This window comes from Acipenser ruthenus, chromosome 22 (genome assembly GCF_902713425.1).
Source record: "Acipenser ruthenus chromosome 22, fAciRut3.2 maternal haplotype, whole genome shotgun sequence".
In the NCBI taxonomy this organism is placed as follows: domain Eukaryota; kingdom Metazoa; phylum Chordata; class Actinopteri; order Acipenseriformes; family Acipenseridae; genus Acipenser; species Acipenser ruthenus.
Genome location: NC_081210.1, coordinates 23,638,167 through 23,664,827, shown reverse-complemented (window position 1 = coordinate 23,664,827; position 26,661 = coordinate 23,638,167). Strand labels below are relative to the sequence as shown.

Below are 26,661 nucleotides of genomic sequence, written 5' to 3'. Positions count from 1 at the left end.
CAAAAAAACCCTTCTAATATTTACATTTCCCAGAAGTGATGGGAAGAATTTAAAACTGAACTGGCTGCTGTGTGTGTGTGTGTGTGTGTGTGTGTGTGTGTGTGTGTGTGTGTGTGTGTGTGTGTGTGAATGGCTTGGTACAGAAAAGAGGGTTTCCAAGGACTGAGAGGCTTCTTATCCCCCTGTGATTCACCCTACCTGTGTCATGCATCTGCGGTGTATGTTCTTGTGCCACAACGGCAAATGGACAGGCAGGCAAAAACAGCCACACAATTTTATTTATTAACAAAACAAGACACAAAACAACAATAGCCTTTTATAAAGGTTATGTGTTTTTTGTTGCAAAGCTATGAGAAGACACCCCCAATTGTCCTCTTCCCACAAGTTCCTCTCCTGAACTAAACTTTTAAGTTGGTCTTGCAATCACCAAATCATTACACCATGAACACAAATCAATACACACAATCAGAGCAGTGCCCAGAATAGAGATGCTCAAACAGCACTTTCTTAAATGCAGTTAACAATTATGCTAAAGATAATCAGACGAGAGGACCAGAGAGATAACGCTGCAAAAACTGTCTCCCCGTAAAGGTATTGAGGTAGATCTTCTTAGATATTGGTACCAGGATGATTTTTGGCCTCTGGTTTTCCCCAGGAAACACAGACACAACTGTGCTTTAATACATGTGGATACATTGGCAATTAATGATCCAATTTACCAAGACCACTTTTCGTACATGGTAAATTAAGACAGAGTTCCCATTTGAACCATCTATTTCACATGCATGGTTTGCCTGCACAATTGGAGGGGAAGCTGAAAGATTTACTTTTCAGGGAATGTTTTTTCATCTCTATACCCACCTCTGGAATTTAGAGGTTAAACTCAGGATTTTTTCAATTTGCTGGATCTGTTTGGCATTGTATAGTATCATCATAACACTGCACTCAAATGAAATAATCTGATCAAACTCTCCCATCTCTGTTCCATAGACGCAAAGATGTTTCCCGTGACCATGCTGGTGAAGTATGCTAACGAAGCACAGGTTTTTTAAAGAAGATTTTATAAGTCAAGCTTGCCGTGTCTGTTTAAATTGTAAAATTCAACAAGAACATCTTCATATGGATTTACTAGACAGCATCTCTACAAGAGGACGCTATTGCAACCTATTTATTTAAGAGAACACAGCCCTTGCACTTGCTTGCAGATTATTATACACACATAGCCTACTGTATAACAAAAAAGCTAATAAACGAAAAAAGTTGAAAACATATTCATTTTATGTAGTGTAAATCCTTTGTATGCACAGGATCATTCTGTGTGTGCGTGTGTGTGTGTATTAAGACTGTGAAAGCTGATCCCGCCCCTTCTCTGAGCTCAGTGAAATTTACAGTATTAGGGGACTGGCTCTAACTCACTAGGCTTATCTCCTCTTAAACACACATACACAAACTGCTCCAGTCTTGGGAAAGCTGCAAGTGGGGGGTTTGGGGGTACATCATAGAGAAGCAATATTGAGTATCACTGGACTAGCAGGACTGGCTCAGTGTACTTTACAAGGTAAGGGACTGACTCCGTTTTTTAAGAGATGGTGAAAAAGGCTACAATAGATGTTGTATCGGTATGCTACAGGTGTCTATATATTTGAGTGAATATGTGAGCTTGGCTACAACTTACAGTATACTGAAATCCTTGATATATAACTGTAAAACAATAGGTTAAAGTAAGAATTTGTTCAGAGATTTTGTCTTAGAGCATTATATACTGTATAGCATTGTTTTAGTCGCATTGAGAAAGCATGGTTACTTTTTCTTTTTTAAAACAGTAAAGCAGAGAGAATAAACTCTAAGATAAAATTTTATGAGGGTGATTATTAATAAAACAAAATGTAATGTTTGAATTGGGCACTTATACTGAAATTTGCATCTTCCCACAGAAATACACTTTCTGAGCCACTGGAGAACAGACTTTCTAGCTTTACTCCTATTTTCTACAGATTCTGTGTTGGTGTGTGTGTGTGTGTGTGTGGCATTTCTAAAGCTTCAGGTAGCTGATTTTGAGAGAAATAATTGCTTACAGCAGTGAATATTAAAAGTGGTTAATGTCCCAGTGATTCATTTTGAATAAGAGCTCTGCTTTTGAAGGCCCCATTAGTGGTTCCTCCTCAATTCTCACCCTTGAGTCCTAATTACTTTAGTAAGATAGCCCTCATTCTTGCTATTGCCCCCAAAGTTTACATACATGTCATGCCTTAGAGAAGAGACAACTCTGTATCACACATGTCTTTGTAGTTTTATTTAATTTATTACATTCTGTAATCCTTACTGTATATGTACTGCATGTTAACACACCTTCATAAACATCTTATATGGTATCTTACGTGCCACGTTGTGGCATTCTGACTTTATGGCTTCCGAATGATAGATACTGTATTTGCTTCATTTCTGATACACAGTTTTATTCTACAATTTTCCTGCAGTAAGTGTGAGAATGGTATACATGGATATAGTACATTGTTATAAAAACATTGAAAAAATATATTTTTTCTGAAAGATCTCATATACATTATTATTATTATTATTATTATTATTATTATTATTATTATTATTATTATTATTATTATCCAGAATAATGCATGCTTACTCCACGGAATGCCTTTCTTAACCTGCCAAGAGGAATGTCATTTCAAAATATATCTACAGGCAGAAACAGGATAGACTTGATCTTTAAATGCATGTCCTGTTTGGTTTTATCCTCTAACAAGTTTTAGCATACATTTTGTCAAAATATATACTTTATGTCTTTGTGATTTAGCATCACAAAGTTAACACCACACATTAAACTGAGTAAGATTCCTTCCTCTTTTAATGTAATTGTACTTTTGAATGTTGTGCAAACCTTTCTAATGAAAAGGCACATTAGACCAGATTTATTAATGTTTACAAAACCATCTCAGGCACACTTTACACTCCCCGAAGTAAACTTTAGCACTGCCTGTTACTGGTACATTAACAGTTTAATTTTCCTTTTACAAAGAATGGTGCAAATTACACTTTGATGTAAGAACTTGATGAGGCACCATTTGTGTCCTATTCACAAAACCTTAAATTGTCAATGGATCAGATAACTTTCCTGGAATCAGATGTATGATAGCTATCATTACTTATCAAGTGCAAATATGTGGTCTTATTTCTATTAAGGAATTTCTGAGGAGCATGAACGAATAAAGAAAACAATCAAGATAAGCAATAACCCAGTGCCTTGACTTTCATCAGATGTAGCTTTAAGATATTTCTGTATTTTTGACCTACTGCAGACTATACTCTATACTAGCAGTTCGAGTACTGATTTCTCTATATTGTATTGAATTTGCTGATTCTCAGCTCTCCCGACTAAGGTCTGTATACTGTATTATATTTGCTGGCTCTCAGATCCCCAGCACTGAGTTCTCTATATGGTTTTGAATTGTCTGGCTGAGATCAACATACTGAACTGTATTCAATAGGGACACTAAAGGGCTGTTGACCAGAGGGAACCTGCGGGTTTTCTAAATCAATCATCTACTGCAGCTTCTTCGTTGAATAAAATCGTACTTTGCGTTTCCTGTTACATGGATACTTACATTACATACAGTCCTCACTCTGCAGTCCAAGCCACAGTACTGTTGATCACAATCTCTGCCTTCCCTCTGCGGTGGCCTGGTCCTCATCTTTAATGTTGATAAACACTGGTCAGGGCAGCCAGCACCACATCGATCAAACTTTTTGTTAAATAAAGTAGATTGTTCAGCTTGGCGAGCGGCCCTTATACACTGTTTCACCTTATTTGGATAGTTCAGAGTTGCAGCCAATTTACACATAAGTGTGCTTCTGGGGTACAGAGGCGCACCTGCTGTACTGATGGTGGGGCGAGTCATACGGCCAGGAGCTGGTTGGTTCGAATCCTGGCCTTGTTTTGTTGGTGATCTTGGCTGGAGACCCATAGAAAGTGCTACATCGGTCTTTACACACAGGCTACCGATCTCAGGGCTCAGTATGGAGCTTGGCAACGTCTACTGCTTAAAGTGAAAAGGGACAATTTGCTAGCATTTCTAGCTTTTGCCTAACTGGTGTACATATTACCTCCGTATGTGTCCATACTGTATGTGTCTGTTTACTGTATAAAGCGTGCGGTTTATATAGAGCAAAAAAATCCTCACTACCAAACACCAGCTTCCTCTCACTGATTTACTGCCTGTCAGCTTCCCGGCAGGGTATCTGATTAAGGCACTGCAAACAAGGTTTTGTACATTTCTTTGCCTAACTAATAGGGAAATGTTAGCTTTCATTTCAAAGGCCTTTAATTACTTCTGGATAAAAATACATTCTTAAAAAAATGATAATATCAATTTATTTCCATTTATTTCAGTAGCTGACTTTCAATAGTGCAGCAATGAAACAAGTTCAGTGTCTCTAAAGACCATGTCTGTTGATGCTAAATCTATTAAGATAAGAAGTGTGACTGTAGCTGACCTTTTCTCATGTGAGGTCTACACGTAGCTCTGTGATTAAAAACAAACAAGCTGAACAAGAAGAGTTATCTATTTAAATAATAATAGCCAGGAAATGACTTTGTATTCTGCATGTGATTGTTAACCCAATAAAGAAACCAAAAGAGGAATAAATAACTCAGACATTAATGCTGGGGTTTATAACAGTCTTAAATATATTTTAGAATATTTTTAGAATATATTTAAGAGTATTTTTCTTTGCGTATTTTTTTTTTCTAATGATGATTAGAAGTAAATAGTTTTGAGGACATAACCATTAATGCTGAATATTAAATTGATATAAGTAAAAAGTATAAGTAACTCAAATTGCTGGCCCTGTCCATGATGGAAGTTTTTTTTTTTAATGAATTTCATTTAATTCAAATGTTTTATCAATTGATGTAACTTCCATATAGTTACTACTACTGTGTCATTACAACTGCACCAGTGCTGGCCACAAGTCTTACCGGGATTATTTTTAGTGTTTTTTTTATCATAATAATCTCCTTGAATCCCCACAAAAGAGGATTAATGTCTCGCAAGCTTATCCAGAACACTTAAAGCAGTGAAAGCACCCATTCAAAACAGAGCCCAATCACCAACATCGGCGTTAATGTGTTGTACAGGTCTGTGCAAATTATATAAGTAAATAAAGTTTTTTTTTTCCCTTGATTCAAGCCAAACTCTGTTTGTAGTTCCAGAGTTTATGCTGCATAATATAAAAAAAAACATGAGGAATCTTTAGAACAATTTTATAATGTGTTGACTTTTCCAAAGCAAATACAATTTATTGCGGGTAATCGCTGTGAAGCTGTTATAATGGAGGGTGGAGCTGGAAAAAAGAAAAAGAACAAAAAAAATGTCTGGAGATTTGCCCTTTAAAACTTCAACACAAATACACAGTGAATAAGGAATGGTACTGTGGTACTTTACAGTTTTTAAATATCCTTATGGTGAATCTCCTTATGATAATTATATTCTGGAAAATGAAAAAGCCTATTTACATTAATACCACTAAAGCACTGACCACTACGATAGGCTACAGCAAATGCATTGAAAACCTACAGTACCAGTATGCATCAAATCCTGTAGGGTTTACTACATTGCTGAAACATATAGCCTATAATATTCTAATATTCTAATATTCTAATACTATAATACCTTACTACAAGCTTCAGAAAGTGACAGACACTAACTGAATTACAGTTATCCTTCTGACAGCAATAACCACATTGTATTATTGAATTGTGGTTTGTCACACTTGTACTTTGCTTGAACAAAAGTTATTGTATTGCTTGCTCTTATTGTATTACTTGTATTGTAACGCTTGAAATGTTTTTGCTTACGATTGTAAGTCGCCCTGGATAAGGGCGTCTGCTAAGAAATAAATAATAATAATAATAACCACAGCACTCCATGAACGTCCTTGGAGTATTCTATTTATATAGCAATGTATTGAAAGGAAAGTATATTTAAACATACATTAAATAAGCTGAATTCAAGATCTTAAAAACGTGGCATAACTATGGACTTTGCTTAGTCAGTATGCAGTTTGATTTGGAAGAATAAGGGACAGATTCCAAAATCAGATTGGGTGCTGGATATGACAATCTTAAATACCAGATCTTTCAAGATAAATCTAAAAACCGTTTAAAAAAAAAAAATCTCTAGATCATTCCGTAAATAGGAATTCTATTAGACTTCTGGTCATTCGATTCCAGTTCAGGCACTCCTGTGATTCACAAACTGAATCATCACTGAGAAGCAGACAGGAAGTTGGTTAGCCTGAACCATGAAAAGAATATTTTGTGTGCCTGTACTGTATAACACAAGCACGCACAGTAGAACGCAATAATGATGTTGCTAAGTTAATGTAATTTCAAAATTTTACATGCTTCATAATGTAGATAAGAAAACTAGTATTTCTTGTTTTGCATGATTTAGTTTTGTTCTCCTTTTAGGAAAAAAAAGAGAAGACATGTGTACATGCAATTATGTAACCAATGTGTCTGTAATCCTGTTTAAATAAAGCATGACTGAATATTTAGAGGCAATGTCTTAAATGACTTCAGTCTTAAGTGAACTGAAATCCAAAATGGAGAACTTCACTCTTTAGGGACCTCAATCACTAAGTTCTGCTACTTTTGTAATATTATATTAAATGTTACAAAACTTAAAGACTGATGTAAACACAACTGTGTTGGCTGAGCAATTTAAAACTTGGCAGGATTTTCAATAAAAAATAAAGTAAAAAAATCATATGGAGATATTTCTGCGCATGTGACACATTTGTCACGTTTCTTTTTTTTTTTTTTTTTGCAGGTGTTTGGAGGTTGTTTCACACATTTTGGGAGCAAGACAGAAGGAACATGTTGAGGCACTGAGCCATCTATCCCTCCACCCGCACCCAGGCAGACTGTGAGGGAGTCTGTTGCCTTGGATACCAGTTAGTGGAGAAACAGGCTGCTCTTTCCAGAGCAGAGATAACAAAACAGAATGTCGTTGTTGATTCTTCCACCATTACATGGAACACCGTTAAATTTAAAAAAAAAATGCCTTACATCCAGTAATTTCTAGGGAAATTCTAGTTGGAAGCAACCAACAGAAGCAAATAAATAGAAGGGAATTTGTAATGACCTCTTGGACAGTATTCAGTACTACAGTCAATTCTCACAGTAATAACCCTATTCAAGAGTAACCCTCCCTCCTTTGACAAGGCATTACATCAGGATAAAGTGTGCACCTCTACATAAACACCCCCAAACTGAAGCCAAAATGCCTAATTTGTGGAGAACTGGGATGTCCAATCTAAGAGTGGTCTGAGGTAAACAATAGCAGTTGCAAGGCATGGAAAAATGCTTGAACAGCACCATGGCCGCTACAGACCTGTGCCTTAAACGAAGCATGTTATCTACAGTAATGGTTGGCTTCATTCTTGGAGCGGTGATCGTGCTCACAATCTGCGGCAATGTGGTGGTGTGCCTAGCCGTGGGCATGAACCGCAAGCTGCGTAGCTTAACCAACTGCTTTATCGTGTCTCTGGCTACCACTGACCTGCTCCTGGGACTGCTAGTGCTGCCCTTCTCTGCTGTTATTGAACTGCACAGGAGCTGGCCATTTGGGGCCACTTTCTGTAACATTTACACCAGCCTGGATGTCATGTTGTGCACTGCCTCCATCCTTAATCTCTTCATGATCAGCTTGGACAGATACTATGCCGTCACTGCCCCCCTGCGCTACTCCATGCTGGTGACCCCGTGTCGTGTGGCTGTGGCCATGGGGTTCATATGGGTGGTGTCACTCATGGTGTCCTTCTTGCCTATCCACATGGGGTGGAACACATCGGACCTCACAGTTCAGAACAAGGGCAAAGGGGAGGAGGACAAATGCAGGCTCGAGCTGAACAAGGGCTACGTGCTCGTAGACGGTGTTGGCACATTCTACCTCCCGCTGGTTGTCATGTGCAGCACCTACTATCGCATATTCAAGATCGCGCGGGAACAGGCCAAGCGAATCAACTGCTGCACCGCTTCCTCCTCGCTCAGTAACCACTGTTCCCTGCCCGCGAAAGAGCACAAGGCCACGGTGACCCTAGCCACCGTCATGGGGGCCTTCATCATCTGCTGGTTCCCCTACTTCACCGTATTCACCTATCAGGGTCTGAGTGAGGAGGAAGTGGATGAAATGACCTTTGCCATTGTACTGTGGCTTGGCTATGCCAACTCTGCCCTCAACCCCATCCTGTACGGAGCTCTGAACCGGGACTTCCGCACTGCTTACAGCAGCCTGCTCCGCTGCCACAAAGTGGGCCCAGCCACAGCCCCCCCTCACTCTCACCAGGGCCGAGCAGAGCTCCCCAGGGGTAGTCACCAACAACACAGCTCCGACTGTAAGGGGAGCCTACCTGAGGAGAGAGCACTAAGCTTGCAGGACAGGAATGGAAAGGAGAACCCCTTCATCCATGAGACCGCAGAAAGGTAATACTGTTCACTGGGCTTAACACTAAGTGCGTCCTATTAAGCCATTACTTAGTCTTATGTTTCAATGTAATCCTTAAATATGTGCTGATCCTGATGATTTGGTCCTGCAGGGTCCTAGTCACAAAGCTTAATTAAGTTTGCTTTTCATTAGACAAGCAACATCACAAATGCCTCAAAGCAGAAAGGTAAACACAAAGGTTTGGATTTGAATTGGAAAAAGCACATTGAATGTAAAGCAGCTCAGCAAGTATAGTACACAGCTGCAGAAGCACAGACAATAGAATTGATTGGTGGAATGGGTTCTAAAAAACAATAGATCTCATAAAGTCATGGGTTTGGGAAACTCAGTCAATCTGTTTGGAATTTGACTACAATATTGCATTGATTGCTGTAAAACATGTTAAGGCTTGTTGAAAACTGTTGCTGTTTGTTCCCCCATGAAAACCCAGAAATATTAACATTTACAAGGTCCATTTCTGGCTAGTTAATCAATCTAGATATGGTATAACAGATATGCATTTTTATTCAGGCTGGTTTGTCGGATAAAAATGCTATGCTAATGCATATGCGGAGTGTCCCGCCCCTATTTATTATTATTTGTATTTTTGTTTGCGGCGCGGATAAAAGCGCAGCGTCTTTTGTTATTGTTTTTTATATTTATAATTTAAAAACCCATGGATGCATGACTGATCAGCTACTTATTATTTAACTAGCTGACAGTCATGCATCCTTACCAAATGCGTGCAGACTGTGGCCGAGGGGTAATAAGATAATTAACAGCTAGTTAACCCCTCGACCAGAATATAAGAACCTGCAGCTGTCCGTGTTGCAGGGTTGGGGTGTACAGAGAGGAGGTACGGGAGATAGAGAGGAGACAGAATATAAAAACAATTGCTAAAATGTGCTGGATTAGCCAGCACAACACTTACTTGTTTGTCTGTTTATTCGTTTGGCCCTCGTGCCATTTTGTTTCTGTTTTGTTGTTTGTTTAAATCTTTCATTTTGTTTTGTTTATTAATAAATCAGCTGAACGCCGTTGCATTCAGCTTCACCCGCCCATCCATTGTTTTGATTCAGTTACTTCCTGGTCCGTGACGTCACCACACCTCACCACTGCAAGCCATCCTGCCACATGATAAATAATAAGGTCATTTCACTGGATAGCATGTGACCACTTTACATGTGATCTGTGCTGTGCAGGTTTTAAACAGGATGTAGTAGTAATGCATAGACAAAGAATACATACTTTGAACAAAGGGATGGAATCCATAAAGACAGTGCATCACACACACTGCAAGGCATACAGTCATCACTTGGATATACGACACTCAGATACACATCAGTCGTGTTTTATCATCCTTGTATTAAGAAACAAATCAATTCCCATTATATATATATATACAGTATATGTAACAAATGAATGAACTTAGCCGACTCTGTCACCAGTTTTCTAATACAAAGCCCAACTCTTCAATGTTACAATTTATTTGATTATCCGTCACAGCCCATGCTTTTTTTTCTTGCATGCACAAATCAGTCTTTATTGTGACGTTACACAGCGCTTCCTCCAGTTTCACCTGACGAATATGCAGCAAAAACAAAGAGAACGAGACCAGCTACTGTAGTGTAAAACAGTTAACCATTAAACAGTTTCAGATACTGTGATGTATTTAACAAAAAAATCTGTGATCTTTAGTTGCTTTTGTGCATTTTCATTTGCAAGTGAACTGTGACATTAGGGCCTTATCGAGCACTATATTCTGCAATTTTGAATACTGACTTTGGATACCGTTTTAATTCTGAAATCTGTGTTGTTGTTTTTTTTGTATCTTTGGCGAAATTGCATTGCCTTTTATGTTTTACTCAGTTCTATGGTAAAATATAGTACTGTACCAACAAAACCAACTACAGTACATCTAAATTGAAGCCTACTTATTTTAAAACACAGTCCTTTCTGCTATGTATTTTTGTCATGTATTTTTGCAAATACATCCAATTTTGACTGTGGGAATTATTGACCTCATCCCACATCCTCATAAATCACATTGTATTTTTACAGCAGGTTCTGTTTTTTCAACTAAATTACACATTCAGCACTGTTCACTATTACTGTACTGTGCCTGTCTTTCGTTTACGAGCATATATATTTTTAATTAAACATACATGATTAACTCTTTCAACAAGTGTCATTGACTTCACCGTACTTACACATAATGCTATCTGGTAATTACATAATATGTACACAACAACATGTGTAAATATAGTGTAGTTACAAAATATGTTACCAATTTCCTAACATTTTAATTTGAACTGAAAAGGGACTAACTTTGACCAGTGAAGAAAGCATAGAGACTTCTAGAAAGCATTTAGGATAACAAGTAACAAACAACTAGGAATATAACTGACACATACTGTACTGTGGCATGTTACAAAAGAAAGAACACAAGTAGCTTAGCAACCAATTGCAATATTTTCTATTCCGCCTAAGCATCAATCTTTTAATCTTTTGAGAGGCCTGGTACACTATTTATTGGCAGAACTCCTATATTTACAGAGCATGCTATCTTTTTTCCATGCATTAGAATTACTGTACTGTAAAAATAAAGATAATATAAAAGCAGGTTCATGCCATTTTCCATTCTAAACCAAACTTTTGGGGATTTTCCCCCCTCTCGTATTACGTTCTATTCGTTCCCCCTTAACCCAGCTTGAGCCTTATGTCTAGTGGATTATTGGCAACTAAGTTGGGTCCGTCAACCGCATTTCACTTGAGCTGGATTCAAGTCCATCTAAAAAAGCAGTAAACGACTGTGAATTAGCAGCCCGCTGTGCCCCCTAATGTGTAGCTGGCTTTCATGATACAGCCAGCATGATTTCAACCTTCAGTTTTATATGCCGGTCCTGTAGACGCCTTGAAATCCATGAGATTCGTAGCATGGATCAGCCACACCCTATCACTGCTGTTTTAAACCTGGCGAGGGTCTTGTTTGCTCATACTGTAGATTGTTTCACTTTGACCTCTTGAGCGGTAACCGCAATCAAAGGCCATATTCATTGTTTTATCAGCGGCCAGTCACATTGTCTCATTGTGATTAACAGCCGGTGTTTTCTGGCTGTCTCAGGCAGGTCAGAATGGTGCTCCAAGGACATCAGTGTGTCAGAGTTAAAAAGGGTAGACGATTCTTTAAAACGGCACATGTGGTGTTTAAAAAAAAGGGCCTTTGAGAATGTTTTGCATTGGTACTGTACAAAATTACAGGCAAGATAAATTGTTGTTACCAGCGGCATATATAAATATGGACACTACAAAGAATATATTAAAATAAAACCCAAAAGGAGCCACCCGCACAAGGTGGTTTTTAATTTGTGTTTTTTAAACACTGAAACATCACTCTGATTAAACATAAGCTTTATTGATTGAAAACCAAATGGGAATGTACTTGAGAATAAAATATCCCAGCAAAAAAACTGTTTGTGCCAACAGATGCTAAAATGTATTTCAAACAGTCATCAGCTTGAATCACTAATCACTGTGATTAGCCCTACTCTCATACCGAGTGGCCCCAACCACACAGATAAAGAAGACCCTCTGCCAAGCATGTCTGAAATCTAGGGCCTTGCTTTCTTGACCTCATGAATATTGAACATAACTAATGCTTGCCACCTCTGCATTACCATTAAAATTCCTTCTTTGCATCCAGGAATTTCAACATGAGAGGAGGTCTGGCCAGTGAACACATCTCATTCTCATCCTGTATGCACAGCATTAGCCTGAAGTGTTGATCAAACACATTAATGAGGGCAGGTAATATAACAGCATGTTTAGTGAGAACACACTCTGTGTCATGGCTGAGTCACCTGGGTTCTCAAGAGTACCTGGAAATGTTCAGACTTTTCATTTACCTACCATGATCAATTCTACGTTCTGTTTTTAAAAATAACTATTTCATTTCATTACTTATTTCTTCTTTAAATAGTTTGGCACTCTTTTTATGCTCATTAAAGTTTAGCAGCGCATACTTGCTCATAAAGGTGACAGCACTGGCAAGCTTGTCATCACTGGACCCTCTTATTTTATAGAAAAAATCATCCTCATATTTAAATCAATCTCTCGTAAAGTTAATACATTGTGTGTAGGATGTCTTGAACATTTTTTTTTTCTGTTATAACAAGAGACACTGTACAAGCAACGTACAACCTTATTATAAATCACACAACATTAAGATTGTACTCAGGAACTACTATTAGACAAAAAACATTTTTTAGTTTTTTAACTTGAGAAACGTGCCATGTGTTACATGCACGGGATGACCTATATACACAAGATAGTATGTACTGCAATGTAGACAAACTCTTAATGGTGATTGGTGTATTTCCCATGGTTTATAATAATCATTTTAAAATTATTATTATTATTATTATTATTATTATTATTATTATTATTATTATTATTATTATTATTATTATTATTTGATTTTTCTTTATTTAACCCTTTCCAGCTTAGAGTCTGCCCCTTAGAGCTGCTTCAGCCTATCTGTCTCTTGGGCCCTGCCTCATGGCTCCTGGTCTCAAGCCCACCATGAAACTGATTGGAGGCTGAAACGCATTGTATTCAGAAAAAAAAAACATATTCAGAATGGCGGTGAGTATAACAAAACTCAGTAACTCTGCACATGGAAAGGGTTAACTAAGAGCCTGTTATTGGCACTGGAAATCACAGCACCCAGGGCAGTTTCGCTCAAGGAGATATATTCTATTGACTAAGTTGAGGCTTACTGTATAGTGGAAAATCATTGCCCAGAGAGTTGAAAAAGCAACAGGTTTTTATACTTTTAATAACACCCATATTAACACTGTTCCTTTTTGCTTGAAAAAGCGACCTATACAGTGACCAGTGAGGGTTTTATTGCAGTCAATATATGCTTTGTTAAATCTGTGAGGAGAATAATGTTTGAACTCTTGACTGCTAGAGTGACTGTTGGGAAATAGCACAAACTATTTTTGGACATGTCTATTAGCCAATAGGGTTGCGAGTTTGACTGTAAGGGTTTATCATATATATGGTTGAATCTACTCTTTTGCATAAACAGTTAATTGCCCACTCTTAAGCAGAAGTGACCAAACTTGACAAGTTGAAAAAATAGAATCTGGGACTGTGTGAAGTAGAAATCCTCTTTGCCAAAAATGAATTCATCACTATTTCAATGGCTAACATGAATAAAAAGGCAAAAACAAACAATACATTCAATGACAATGACAATGACAATGTTCAGTACAATGGTACTCTTACATACTGAGACCTTCAATTAAATCAATGTTGTTTGATTAAATGTTTTAAAGCATTCAAGTTCCAAGAACATATAATTGCAATAAAAAATGACTGGGTAGGCAGATAAGGGTGGAAGCAGGTCTGCCAGACGAAATTGACTTATGAAAAACATGCTTGCATGGCTTGACAGTTTTTGACAAGTATTTCATTGACTGGGTTAGACAGCCGAAATGATCATTTGTATTTGAAACCACAAGTTGTGGTTGCTGTGAGTTACCGTAATTTGCTAATTGCAATGTTGAAAGGGTTTTTGTGCTTTGGCAGGGCCCACTCTCTCTCCTTTATCTGTCCTGCTTTCCAGGAGAGAAACCATTGCCATTCACTGACTCATTCATTATCAAGTGACCTTGAACAAAGACTCTAAGGTTACACTGTGGAAATGAGACACTTCGATAACATGTTACAGATAGGTACTGTACCCTAGGAAAATAAATGCTAATCAATAAATAAACAAATTTGAATATGTGTGTTGCACAGCCAACAGTGTATCAGTATTTAGAGCCCTCCCACGCTGTTCGAGACTCAATGCATGCATGCAATTAGATTGTTCTTCCATATTTTTTTTATGTTGATATAATGATTTCCATTACATGAGAGTAGATGTTAAAACTTCATGCTGATTTGAACTCGGCTATCGCCAAGATAAGCACCAACTAAGACGTAGCTTTATAGTAAACTAATGTGATCCATCTGCGTTTCCATCCATTTGCGTTTCCTTCCATCTGATGATGTAGATATCTTTCTGCCTAGTGTTGATGTTAGTGTTATCAACTCGGTATAAATGATTGAATACTCCCTTATACTGCATATCGAGCTTCTCCTCAATGATCATGTGGCAGAGCCTATTTCAGGTGGGTTGTTGAGTCAGTTCCATCCTGCTCTTTCCTCCAGGCTTGCTAGAGCAGTCTGGGACTCCAAGGGAGGGCAGCTCCATGCCATAATTAGCGGCCTGATTCAGTCTGTTTGGCTACATTGATTTGGTCTAGTTGGAAACCTACTGTTAAATAATCCAATTGGCTAATTTAGTTATACAGATCCATCCCATGCTCTACTTTAATACAATTCATTTTAATGAAGCACTGGGCGAAGCACAAGCCATCTTCCCAATGCTTATGTAATCAGTGCTCTAGATATTATTTTTTTCAGTCAGTAGTCATCACTCCCAGAAATTTGTCAGCAGTAGTAATTTTAAATTGCTTACGAACTGCAGTAGTACATTTTTGTTATATTAAAATAAGTCACAATTAGTACAGTTACTTATTATTTGGTGACATTTTTGCACAGGATTAATTTACTGAATTAAGTCAGGAGAAATGTAGTCATAATAAACTAAACAATGACGTTATAACTGTGCTTTACACTATTTGTATAGCTTTATATTTTTTACAATATTGATAGGCCTATCAAAGTATAAAGGTGCATGTTTTCAGATAGTCAGGCTGAGATTTTCTGCTGTCTGTTTGCCATCTTCTCTACTATTGTAATCAATAACAAGCCAACTAAATTTGGCTTTCCAATCATCAGTTGTTCTTTTTGTGAGCGAGATCCCAGTATGTTTTTGATTTTTGGTAGTTATGATTTTTTTTAACATCTTGTAGAACTGTGTCAATAATATCTGAAGATTTTTTCAGCAGACTGTAGACTAGTATCAACTCACTTGAAATAATTCGAAAATGCTATGCGGTTATCCAGCAGCCACAGCGCAGGCCAGACAACTCGGCGAGCTATTTGCTGTTTATTTACTGTATTCTTTACTTTTAATGTCTACATTATTTTTCATTTCTTTCATTTTGCTGTTACTCTTATGTATAAAATGTGCTTTTCCTTTGAAATGACTGGGTTTTTTTATTAATACATATAGTTTTATATTGTTGCAACGGTATTCTATCTGCTGTAGGTCTTTCAAACACTGGTAATAAGAAAGAAGAAGGAGGGTCTAGTTAGTATCATATGTTTTTTAATGTTTACACAAACTACAGTTATTGGTTGTGAAATGAATCGTTCTCGAGTGCACCAGTAGAAGCTTCTGGCGTCGCAGAGAAACTTACTGTCACCTCAAGTCTGCACCAGAATGAATGACTTATTAGCCATTTTACAGTTCTTTTTATTGATACGCCACAAGCCATAAACAGAAAAAACACATCGTGTTGGGGTTAAAAACCATGCCAAATGTATGTCAGTATGCTTCTCGTAATCATGTAATCCACGATTTAAGCAAATAACGGTAAGACATTTAAAAATGTACTAATTTTGACACATTACAAACACATAGATGCTTTTTGTTCAGGTATAATTGCACTTTGCCACTGCGAAAGCACAAAAGGTTCATTTCTAACAGTCTTTGTGAGTGTGTCTTTTTGCGATTGCTGTAGTAAAATGCAATACATTTAACAGTGTCGTTGTTGCCCTGTTTGAAAGTCATTGTATCATAGTGTAATATTACTGGTAAGAGGGAGTAGAGGCATCAGAATCGGGCTTTGCACGGGGCCACCATGGGGCAAACGTCACCACTGTTCTACAGATCTATCTATAAGTGTGATATACAGTACAATGCTATTCACATAGATTTTTGATTTTTTTTATTTCAGGCTGTTTTAATTGATAACATACAGTATCAAATCAGTTGAACATGGTTATCAGTGTATGTACTGTATGCCCTGTTTGAGTGCTGTGGTATAACAGCTTTTGTGGTTATCAAACCTCTTTTTTATTGTTAAAAACATTAATTAAATCATTTACGACTAAAAGCTTTGTGAATAGGGCCCATAATGTTATTTATTCTAGAGCTGGCTGCAGCATTTTTAAAATGCATGGTTGTTAAGAATGGGTCATGACTTGCTTGAGCTGAGTAAGTCTAAAGGTCTTCTCTTTGCTGCAGGGATCTGCCAGTTTCCTGTGGGAAGTCAATGGGGATCCTGTCCTTCTGCCAGGGCGTGTGGCTGGCCAAGGTAGTGCCAGCGCGGAACAGGTGGATCTTTGAGGAGAATGGAGCTGAGCCCACAGTCTCAGAAGATGGTTGAGCCTTAATACAGAACCTCAGAAAATAAATAAAATTTGAATAAAAAAACATAATTCATCTTTTAAGAGGGAATCTTGGAATTACAGAATGCCAGAACATAACGCATTTTAAAACAGGACTCCAGAACATGGTGGATGTTGAATTGAACTATTCCAATTTGAGCTAATTTCTTGCTATCAAATGAATCTTGTCATGGTAACTAACTAACTAACTAACTAAATAAATAAATAAATAAACACATAAATAAATAAATCCCCTGAAGATCAGCTGCTGTTTAAGTGCAGTAAACCAGTATGAAGGTGAGTAGAGTCTACCTGCAGACATTTTAAACGCTCTGTACATTGCATTAATCTGTTCGCACATAGTAAAGTTAGGCTACCATCCTGCCCTTTTGTACCAGACAACTGCACTTTCTCTGAGGTTTATCTGCTGTTGCTTTTGATACAGTGAATGCCAACAAACGAACATAAAAGGAAATGTTGGGGGCTCCAGAGTGAAGGCGAGTGAAGTGTGGAGTGCAGGATGCGCCTTATCGCCTGGACGTCGCCGGTTCAAGTCCGGGCTATTCCACTGCTGACCATGGATGGGAGGGGGCGGGGGTGGTGGTGGGGGGGGGGGGGCTTAGGTTGGCCAGGGTGTCCTCGGCTCACCGCGCACCAGCGACCCCTGTGGTCTGGACGGGCACCTGCGGGCTTGTGGTATTTATTTAAATAATTACTGGTTTTCCTTTAACTGTTTTCCCATGTAATAACACTTTAAAGGGACTAAGCTTAAATGATGGCAGTAAGCAGGGTTCACTTTATCAGGTGTTCCCTAATAACCTGCTAAAAGAAGTGTTGACAACTAATATTCCAGTTGGGCTGTGTAACTAAAATGCAGTACTAAGTACTACATGGATTAAAATAGTCTTTGCAGAGGTCATCAAAATACTGTTCTGTAAATGTACAAACATTGTAATAATGAAAAACCTAGGAAAGCTGTAAACAAACACACAGCATTGTTCTTTATTCTAAACATCGGGTACATTTCAATACAGGACAGCAACATACTTTATGAACTTCTAATCTTAGCCCTTTTCCCCCCCAAGTGATCAGGAGCTTGTCGCTACTGACATTAACAGGAGTGATATTGTGAACGTTTCCCTGTATTAATGGAACTGAGACCATAAGAAGTCTATGTACCCCTTTCACAGTACCCAGATGGTGTTTGCTTGTGATGTGAGCTACAGCCAACATATCAAGTGGGCTGATGCCTCAAGAGTAGCCCATTTAACATGCTTTTTACATGAAAAAAAAAAAAAACGTTATGCCTAAACTCCACCCCAGCTAAAAGTAACTGAATTGAGCCATCATCAAGGCATATACTTCTTTGATAAGCCCTTTGCAGAATATGTAAAAAAAGAAAACAATAACTAGCAGAACATAACAAAAATGGTCTCTCTCTCTCTCTCTCTCTCTCTCTCTCTCTCTCTCTCTCTCTCTCTCTCTCTCTATTAATATATATATATATATATAAAATAAAATGCAAGGGTTTTGGAAACACTTTGCACATAGAACACACTTGTGTAAAATCTTTTGTTATACAATACAAAGCTAAAATCTAGTACACTGCTGCCATCTGCTGTCAGGTGCTATTATTTCAGATTCTGTTTTATACAGATTACAGACATAACATGCCTCCTGATATTTCACTGATAAGGTATTTGAATCATTTTTAAGGCCAGCAGCCACAATTTTGTAGCATAAAGTGAGTGCAGCACATAGGAAACACTGGAACAGTCAAAAGAAATGCTACAGTACTTAGAAAGCCAATACACCATGTAAAGGAACAGTGAATACCTGCATCTAAAATCAAATCTTCTACTTGTGAGCGGTCCACTTCTCCTAGCTACAGTAAGTAAAGAAAGATTTTCTTATTTCAATGGTCATCTTAAAAATGCCACGACTACAATATTGTATTTATTGGCTTTATTTGAATTATGAATACTGCAGCCGATGCACTAATATTTCTATACTGCAGATGGCAGCCGCATGTGGAATGGAGGGACTGCAGCAGCAAAGCATTTTTTTAACCTTAAATACATAGAACCCAAAAGTCTCTTGTCTTTCTTTTTTGTTTCAGAATAAAATGATGCATATCTTAGCTTTTAATTTTATTTTTGTATTTGTTACTGTTAATGTCTTCTTTATAAGTTGTTGTGCTTTCACTAGTTTGTAATATGGAGAAGTTGTAATGTTTTTTTTAAAGCTGGCATAAAATGGTGGCTCAGTTATTTTTGCCTATTTTTTTTTAAATGTATTTATTTTTTGTAGTATATTAAAAATCACAAACGCTTTGAAGACAGGGTTATTGATTTCATACACTAACATAACACAAGAAATAAGCCCTCTTCGCCATTTCTTTCACATCACATCTTAATGCGGCTGCCCCCAACCCCTAGGCTGACTATTACTGTACTGTGCTTTTTATTTTAATTTGAGCCCACACATCAGTGAGGTAATACGTCTTCTAAACTATCTATTTGTATCAGCAATACATGTTATTTTATAAAGCTTTGCTGGAAGACTAATAATGAAAAACCACATTGCTTCCCTGGGCTTCATTCATTCTCCTCCTGTCTGTTTCTTATATTGATTAAAGTTGTCAGTCATTTTGATTGACTTCCCTTTACCCAAAACAGGGGTATATACAGTTGGTGCTTTTCTAATGTCATTAGAATAAAGTTATGTGAGCAGGACTCTCTATTTAAGTGATCATGCCTGTTGATCAAGGCGCTGTCTACCGTGTGGTATTTGACTGTGACTGGAGTTTGTGTCCCGAGCCAAAGGCGAGAGCGCCAGTGCATGTCAACGTCAGAATCACACGGTAGGGCCTTCATCGATGGACACTATCACCATTAGAAAAGGATTTTTCTCATTATTTAAAAAAAAAAAAAAAAAAAACCTTTAAACCTAGATTTACCTTGAACTTGTAATGATTCGTCGGGTGCCTGTCTGCCGAGAAGGGTTTTAGGAAAATAGTCCCGAAAATGTTCATAAAAGATCACTACATAATTAAAGGGAAAAAATATATTAAAGAAATAACTTTTTACTTGTCACAGTTGCTTATAGTTTGTCTGGACAGTGTTGTTGTTGTTGAAAGGTGCTGAGTACCAGTCGACAGGCCGTGCATTGGCCGATTCGGCAGTTGCGGGTAGAGGATTGGTTGCTTTAGTTGGTACAAAGTATTGTTTGGCTGGTTTTGGTGGATAATAAAATACATTTGGATCAATTGTGGCTTTATTTAGTATTTGATGTCCATTGATGTAAACTAAGCTTTCATTAAGGCAAGTCAAAATGAAGTCGCCAGCACTTGCACAGATTGATTTTAAGTTAGATCCAGTTGATGCCGTCTGATAGAAGCTTGCTAGAGCATGAAGCTGATCGGCCCAAAATCTGGGTATAACTTATGATTCACTGCTTAAAATGTAACTTACCTAAACTATTGCCATATATAGTATATTCTGCTATGCCAATTATATACTGCTTTGAGTAAAATGCTATATATTGGTGATTTGTGTCTGTAAACAGAAATAAAATCATCAGGCAGTTGATTTGCATTCCATTAAAAAAAAAAAAAAACTAAACTGTGAGTACACAGTGACTGCTACCAGACATTAATAAACAGTGACACGAGTTATAAGGAGCAGGCCAGATCAGCCAATAGGAAAATTACCATCTGCAAATGAAGTGTAAACAAATGACCCGAATAGAATGCCCTTTTATTGTCAAGCAGGAAATGAAGCAATGCAGATTCTTTTCATATTAAAAATAAACCACACAGACTTATCAGATTAAAGATAGACCAGGCTATTAACAACTGTCAGGCATTCTTGGTGACCAGTCACTGCATTCCCCTGGTAATGAAAAGGTTCTTCACATTGGGAATCAGGGTTTATTCATAGAATTCAATGCCAAAAAAGAACCACACAATGATTTTTTAATAGGGTAAACCTAAAACCCCACTTGGGATGGGTGTCAAATATCCCAGTTATCTTCCTTTTTGGGTTAACTTTGCATGTTGTTTTCTGTTTGTCATGACTTTTGTGACTTTTTAAAAATTGGTAGTTACTCCTATGGACTCTATAGAACTCAGACAAGTCTCCTCAAAGAACACATGTGGTATGTGTTACATCCTCTGGGGGCAGGGGGTTGCAGGGGGTGGCAGATGTTTGCCTACACTCTGGTCTACCAGGGTGAAGACATGACAGAGCTTTATAGAGGCTTTAAACATCAGGGTTTTTATCATGATGACTGAAACAAAGTGATTCTAAACAACAAGAAAAATAGTGAAGGTAACTGTGACTATAAAGCTAAATGGTAAAACATTTAATATTAAAAGTGAAATGAGTCTCTACTAGAAGTCTGTCTCGATGTGATTAGAAGACATTGAGGATAAAGTATGCCAGAAAATATATAGAGCTTCAATGTTATTACGGACGCACTAAAGCTATGTTATTACATCCCAATTTGTCTCCAAATCATTGGGTGTCAGCTGTGGAATAAGATTTATTTAGCATACATGTACGTCTCGCTCCAACGAGAAACGAATCCCAAGTATTACTGTACGAATAAATCTAAACAGGTTTCTTACAAACTACATACTACTATACAAATTATGAACTGTAATTTAAAGAAGCATTGGTTTTAAATGTCCTCATAAATATACATATGCATTCACGATTCACCTCAAATGGGATAATGTCCTTGAGGGTCTGAATGTGTTGAGAGTTATGAGATGTAGGTGGTTCGGAGTAGTTGGGTGCCAGGGGTAGTGATATTAATAAACAGTATTTACCTAAATGTGTGGAAAGAGCTTTTTTCACACATGTCTTCAGACATTCCAGCAAGCAAGCTAACCTATGGTCCTCTATCAATTCCAGAGTCCCCCAAGCTCTTTTAACAGAGTTGTTTATTTTAGCTGAAATAATAATAATAAAAATGTTCTCTAAACCACAATTCAAGAGAACAGCCCAGTACAGAAATTCCCAGGCTAGACACGGCCTATTATTAAAAAGGAATTACAGATTATTATAATATCACACTACACATGTATCTTGTGTCTTGTTTATTACAAACAGTATGGGTTTTTTATTCATCTATTTTATTTATTATTCATGAACAGGATTCCGATGATAATTTATTTTCTTTTACAATGTATTACTGTATAAGTTTTTCTTCACTGGGTGAAGAGCATTGTTACAGTCTTTGAATGGTGAGGTCTCTGGCATTAACCTGGTCACCAAACAAAGATAGTATTTATACAAATGAAAAAATTTCTACCATATAGACTAGGATACTACACGTACTGGGTGATTGACATTTTGAACACATCTTGATGAATAAGGCGTCTTTCACTCCCTGCTAAGAAAATGATCTCTCAGCACAAAGAAGAGATGATCGACATTTAAATTAAACTCTAATGTTTTCATTTAGACCACTGGGTGAAAATGCAAATGGAACCAAACTGCTTCCAGATCCTGCGTTTTCTACCCTGATTAAAGGACACGAGAATCATACCCCTCTTATTTCTGTCCAGATTTGTATCTCTCTAAACGCATTATTGGGCTGTCGCTTTGCTAGAGAAATTAATGCACCCTGACACCTCGATGAGAAATGTCAGCTGACCTCGGAGAATGCAGATTATCGGTATTCAGCACTTTGAAAGAAAAATATGACTTTATTTTCTTCTTTCTTCCCGCAGGCTCATATGATAGCCCTGCATTAAAATTCAGGAGCTGAGAATGGAGGTGCCACAGCAGCACTGGAGCGTGGCGATGCAAGTGACATCTCTGAGCGACTGAGGGCAACATCTTTGCACTGTTAATAAATGGTTATTCTAAATTGTGTGGCTTGTGAGACAGCAAGGGCACATGGAGTTACAAGTGGCCGTACATCTTAAGAGAGCCTTTCAGAGATGTTTTTGATAAGCAGGGACTCCAGAAACCTTTACTTTCCACCTAGGATGAGCACTTATTCTTTGTTAACCGTTAATTGCCATTTGTAGTGCTTTAGTGCCAAGGGAAGAAAACTCCAAATTATTGGTGCTGTTTTTAATTTGGAGAATGGAGAATGAAGATGTTATTAATGACAATGAAGGCTTAACAGCAAGGTTACGGTCCTTGACACTCAAAATTGTCTTCCAACGAAATTTACAGTCAAATCTAGAACGTTTACAGTCAAATCTAGAACGTATTCTGTGAAAATAAAATTGTTGGTATTCCAAAGCAAAAATATTCTTGAAAAATTGATGCTTTTTGAGAAAAAAAAAACAAAAAAAAAACTTCTTAGCAGATTTTGATCTGATTCAATGGGAAGATTGAATCATTACACTGTGTCAGCTATATCTTCAGCAGAACCACTGCAGTTTAATTAGAAATGTCTATGAAAATATACAACATGGGGAAATGAATGTTATTGAACTGGGGAAATCTAACATGTCTAGCATTAAATAGGATTCAAATAGTCATAAAAGTATGAAACCATTTAGATAAATGGATTGTTGAAATGGTTAACAAACTGAATAGTTAAACAGATTTCTAGTTTTTCAGTAAGAATTTGTCCATTTCGAAAAGCCAAAGACCCTGTGCATGATGATTAGGCAGTGAAATAAAGATTTTGAAATTGTTAAAAACAATTCTGATAGACAGTGTCTTCTCTCAGAAATGTTCTATGTCATATGGGCTACTACATTTTTACAAATCCAGCCAACAATTGTTGTACTCTGCATGCTGAATGAAGTCACATTCTGCCTGCTATCATTTCTTGACCATTTTCTCTTCAGACTCGACAGCGTTGCATCTCACTTTTAATCTATGTACTGTATGCTTTGAAAAGTGTTCTCTCCTTAAATTTAGATTGGCAGCAACTTTGAAATGGATCTCAAAAACCCATTCCATACAATTGAAAAAAAAAAAAAAAAAAACTGGATCCAGAATATATCTCCATTCCTAAGTGGCTCTACCAGTTTTCAAGTGACTGTATTTTCTTAGGGACACTAATGTAACACATCTGGGTGCAAACTGGGGACCACATACTATACACTGCAAGCATGCATCTTAACCATGTAACCACATTGGCAGAGGCCAGAATCTGTAATGGTGTTGCCCACAAGACTGCCCATAACACCAATACAATTTCAAGTAATTTCTGCTGTGGGGGACAGAGATAGATTGATAGATAGATAGATAGATAGATAGATAGATAGATAGATAGATAGATAGATAGATAGATTTCAATGTTTTTTAGGGACAGGGTCTGTGGTGGGAAGGACTAGTTCCTAATGACTACTGTAAGTGCCTGAGCTCACCTCCAGACACCCTACCAATAGTCTGCATGGCTTTCTTCATTTTGCAGGTATTAAAAGTTTTTGTTGTGCTACGTGTTAAGACTTGAGGGGACAGTAAAGTAAATAGCTTCTTTCCAGCCGAGTCCCTCGCAACATCAATACGGCACTGTAAACCTTACTCCACAAGGCAGCATCTATTAGCTTATACCCCTGGGGCCTCTGGAACAAAATTGAGCATATTACTGCATGAAGGCAAGAAGCTAACCCAGAAGAGACGATTTCTTCAGCGTAGAAACCCAGGGCATAATAATGAAAAGTAAACAGCTACCAGCTAAAAGAACAAAAATAAGAAGGCTACAGCTGCCTTTTGTAAATATGGGTTGTCTATCAGGCTGTTCAGTGGTTTTAATGGTGTCTACCTTACATTAAGATCCATTAGCCCCAAGAGGGATAACATATCCAAAGTGTTCCATGGGCCCCTGGTAGATTTAATAGACCTACATGCCTGCTATTATTCACTTGGCAAAGCGGCTTTGTCACCAAGCTGGTATACAAACAGTAGGTAACCCTTGGAGTATCTGGTCCATTTGGGTAAATTCTCCTGCTCTGTTTTAATAAGAATCACACTTCTGGAGATGCAACGCTATTACGGCTGTGACTTATGTTATTTGACTCTGTGTAGCCGAGGTTCATTTATGAATGACAATACAAAGAGCTTCCAGATGCATATTTTAAGCACAATCATGAGCGCCCACCCAAAGCCAATCAACATAAACAACAATCTTACTCTTTATGAAATAAACATCTGAATAACACTTCATAATAAACAATCTAACAAAAAAGGTTAAAAAGAAACACATGATACATGGAAGATCAATGTGAAAGTAAATTAATAAATAAAAATACAACTGAACCCCTACGTCCTCAGCCACATTATGTTTCCATAGCTATGAACGGCACACTTCATCTTTAATTGATCAACCATCATTTGGGGACCACACCAGGTATGCTTGGAAAATTTCCCACCCAGGGTTAAGCTGTGAAGTATTCTTCATATCACGTACTGTCTCCTCAAATTGAAGCTGACAAGAAGAAATGAGGGAGAATTACTCATAAAACCAGGCAATATATTCAATACCTGGGGAAGAAATAAGATTTTCTGCATTTTGACATACCAGACTACAATAAGCCAGCATGGTCAAACTGTGTTATCTGAGTCAGTCAGGAAACCCTATATTAAAAAAAGAAAACCTAAACAAGCGATGTGCAGTACTATTTGTGTGGTTTCTTTGGCTTCTGGGTGCACACTGAACCTTCGGATATCCTGAGCTGTGTGGGGAATTGCTTCAGTGAGGAGAAAAAAAAAGTATTGTATATTCCAATTTGAGGCTAAAATAATTGGGCACACTATAAAAAAATAAATTAAAAAAAATAAAAATAAAAAATTATATTAGTAACTGCATACATTAGTAGTCTAAAATAATTTATATTTATGTTATAATGATACAATTATAATTAACCTTCATGTTTTCCAATTATATTTAAATGACATTTCTGATTTAGCAAGTCAAGACCTACTGCTCACACATACAGTAAATCCGATAAATAGATTTACATTCCCATTTACATACATATTAACATAACGCATAAAATATGCTAGTAATTATGAGTTATTGCCTTGCTTGGAATTGATACAGAATAAAATGTGCTTATTTTTTTAAAATTGGAACTTTTCAGTTCAATAAAGTTTATATATGTCTACCTACACTGTAAATCTATATCTACTTCAGAGATTCAAAGTAGTACTGAAAAGAATTGAAAGTAATACAAGCAGACAAATGTCCTGTCTTTTAACACAGAGGATTCCTGTCTATGTATCCTCAGGACAGCTTTGGTTGTCAATTTGGGTACCTGACCCACTCCTCAATCAGCTCTTACACAAACAGGTTGGAAATCCTCTGCGGATAACAAGTTTGGTGTCATAATATAGCTGAGTGTTATGTTCTGCCCAATACCCGTTTTATTATTGTGTGTGTGTTTTTTTTCCTCCAGAGGATAAATAACTACACCATAACCAGCTGTAGCACAAACACCAATAACTTAAAAACTGCACATCTGACTAGAGTGTGGAAAGTAAGGAGGTTATTCAAATATGTCAATTAAATATGCTTTGGAACACCTGTAGGATAAATGTTCCCAAGTTGGCAATCTGAAGGTTAAAATGAAGCTTGACTGCCGAGAGTTTGCTTTCTCTTTAATGATTTATATAAACAGATAAGGCTGCAGTAGATATTACTGACCTTCAGGTAAGAGAGCAAGGTGGAAGACCCCTTAGCTTTCAGCTCCAGGGATAGAGCTTCTCCACAGCCCTCAACTACAGTCAGTATTTATAGAATGTATACAGTGCATGACAAAGCATTTCCCTGTATGGTTTCATTACCAGCATGAGCTTTAATGTTCTTTCAGTCTATAACCTCACAT

General features: G+C 37.4%; 1 protein-coding gene across 3 annotated transcripts; it reads left to right on the top strand.

Annotated features, from left to right (window-relative positions):
• Nucleotides 1-1,431: 1,431 nt before the first annotated feature.
• On the top strand, nt 1,432-23,493 carry LOC131699453 (histamine H2 receptor-like). 3 transcript variants are annotated; one of them, XR_009308148.1, is made up of 4 exons: nt 1,432-1,558; nt 6,849-8,503; nt 16,714-17,153; nt 22,597-23,493. XR_009308148.1 is itself a non-coding variant. In XM_058996170.1 (3 exons), exons 2-3 carry the CDS (start codon nt 7,374-7,376, stop codon nt 16,853-16,855), a joined length of 1,272 nt encoding a protein of 423 aa, XP_058852153.1. In that variant the 5' UTR covers nt 1,432-1,558; nt 6,849-7,373; the 3' UTR covers nt 16,856-19,712. The 3 variants fall into 3 exon arrangements, 1 of the variants encoding a protein (XP_058852153.1); XR_009308149.1 differs by lacking the exon at nt 22,597-23,493 and adding an exon at nt 13,006-13,148 and having other exon boundaries at nt 16,714-16,831; XM_058996170.1 differs by lacking the exon at nt 22,597-23,493 and having other exon boundaries at nt 16,714-19,712.
• The last annotated feature ends 3,168 nt before the right edge of the window (nt 23,494-26,661 follow it).

What these genes read in the sequence shown, in the direction of transcription:
- LOC131699453 (XM_058996170.1), top strand. Translation starts at nt 7,374, where the DNA reads ATGGAAAAATGCTTGAACAGCACCATGGCCGCTACAGACCTGTGCCTT. An exon ending in ATCCATGAGACCGCAGAAAG is followed by an intron (nt 8,504 to 16,713) that starts GTAATACTGTTC and finishes TCTTTGCTGCAG; the next exon opens with GGATCTGCCAGTTTCCTGTG.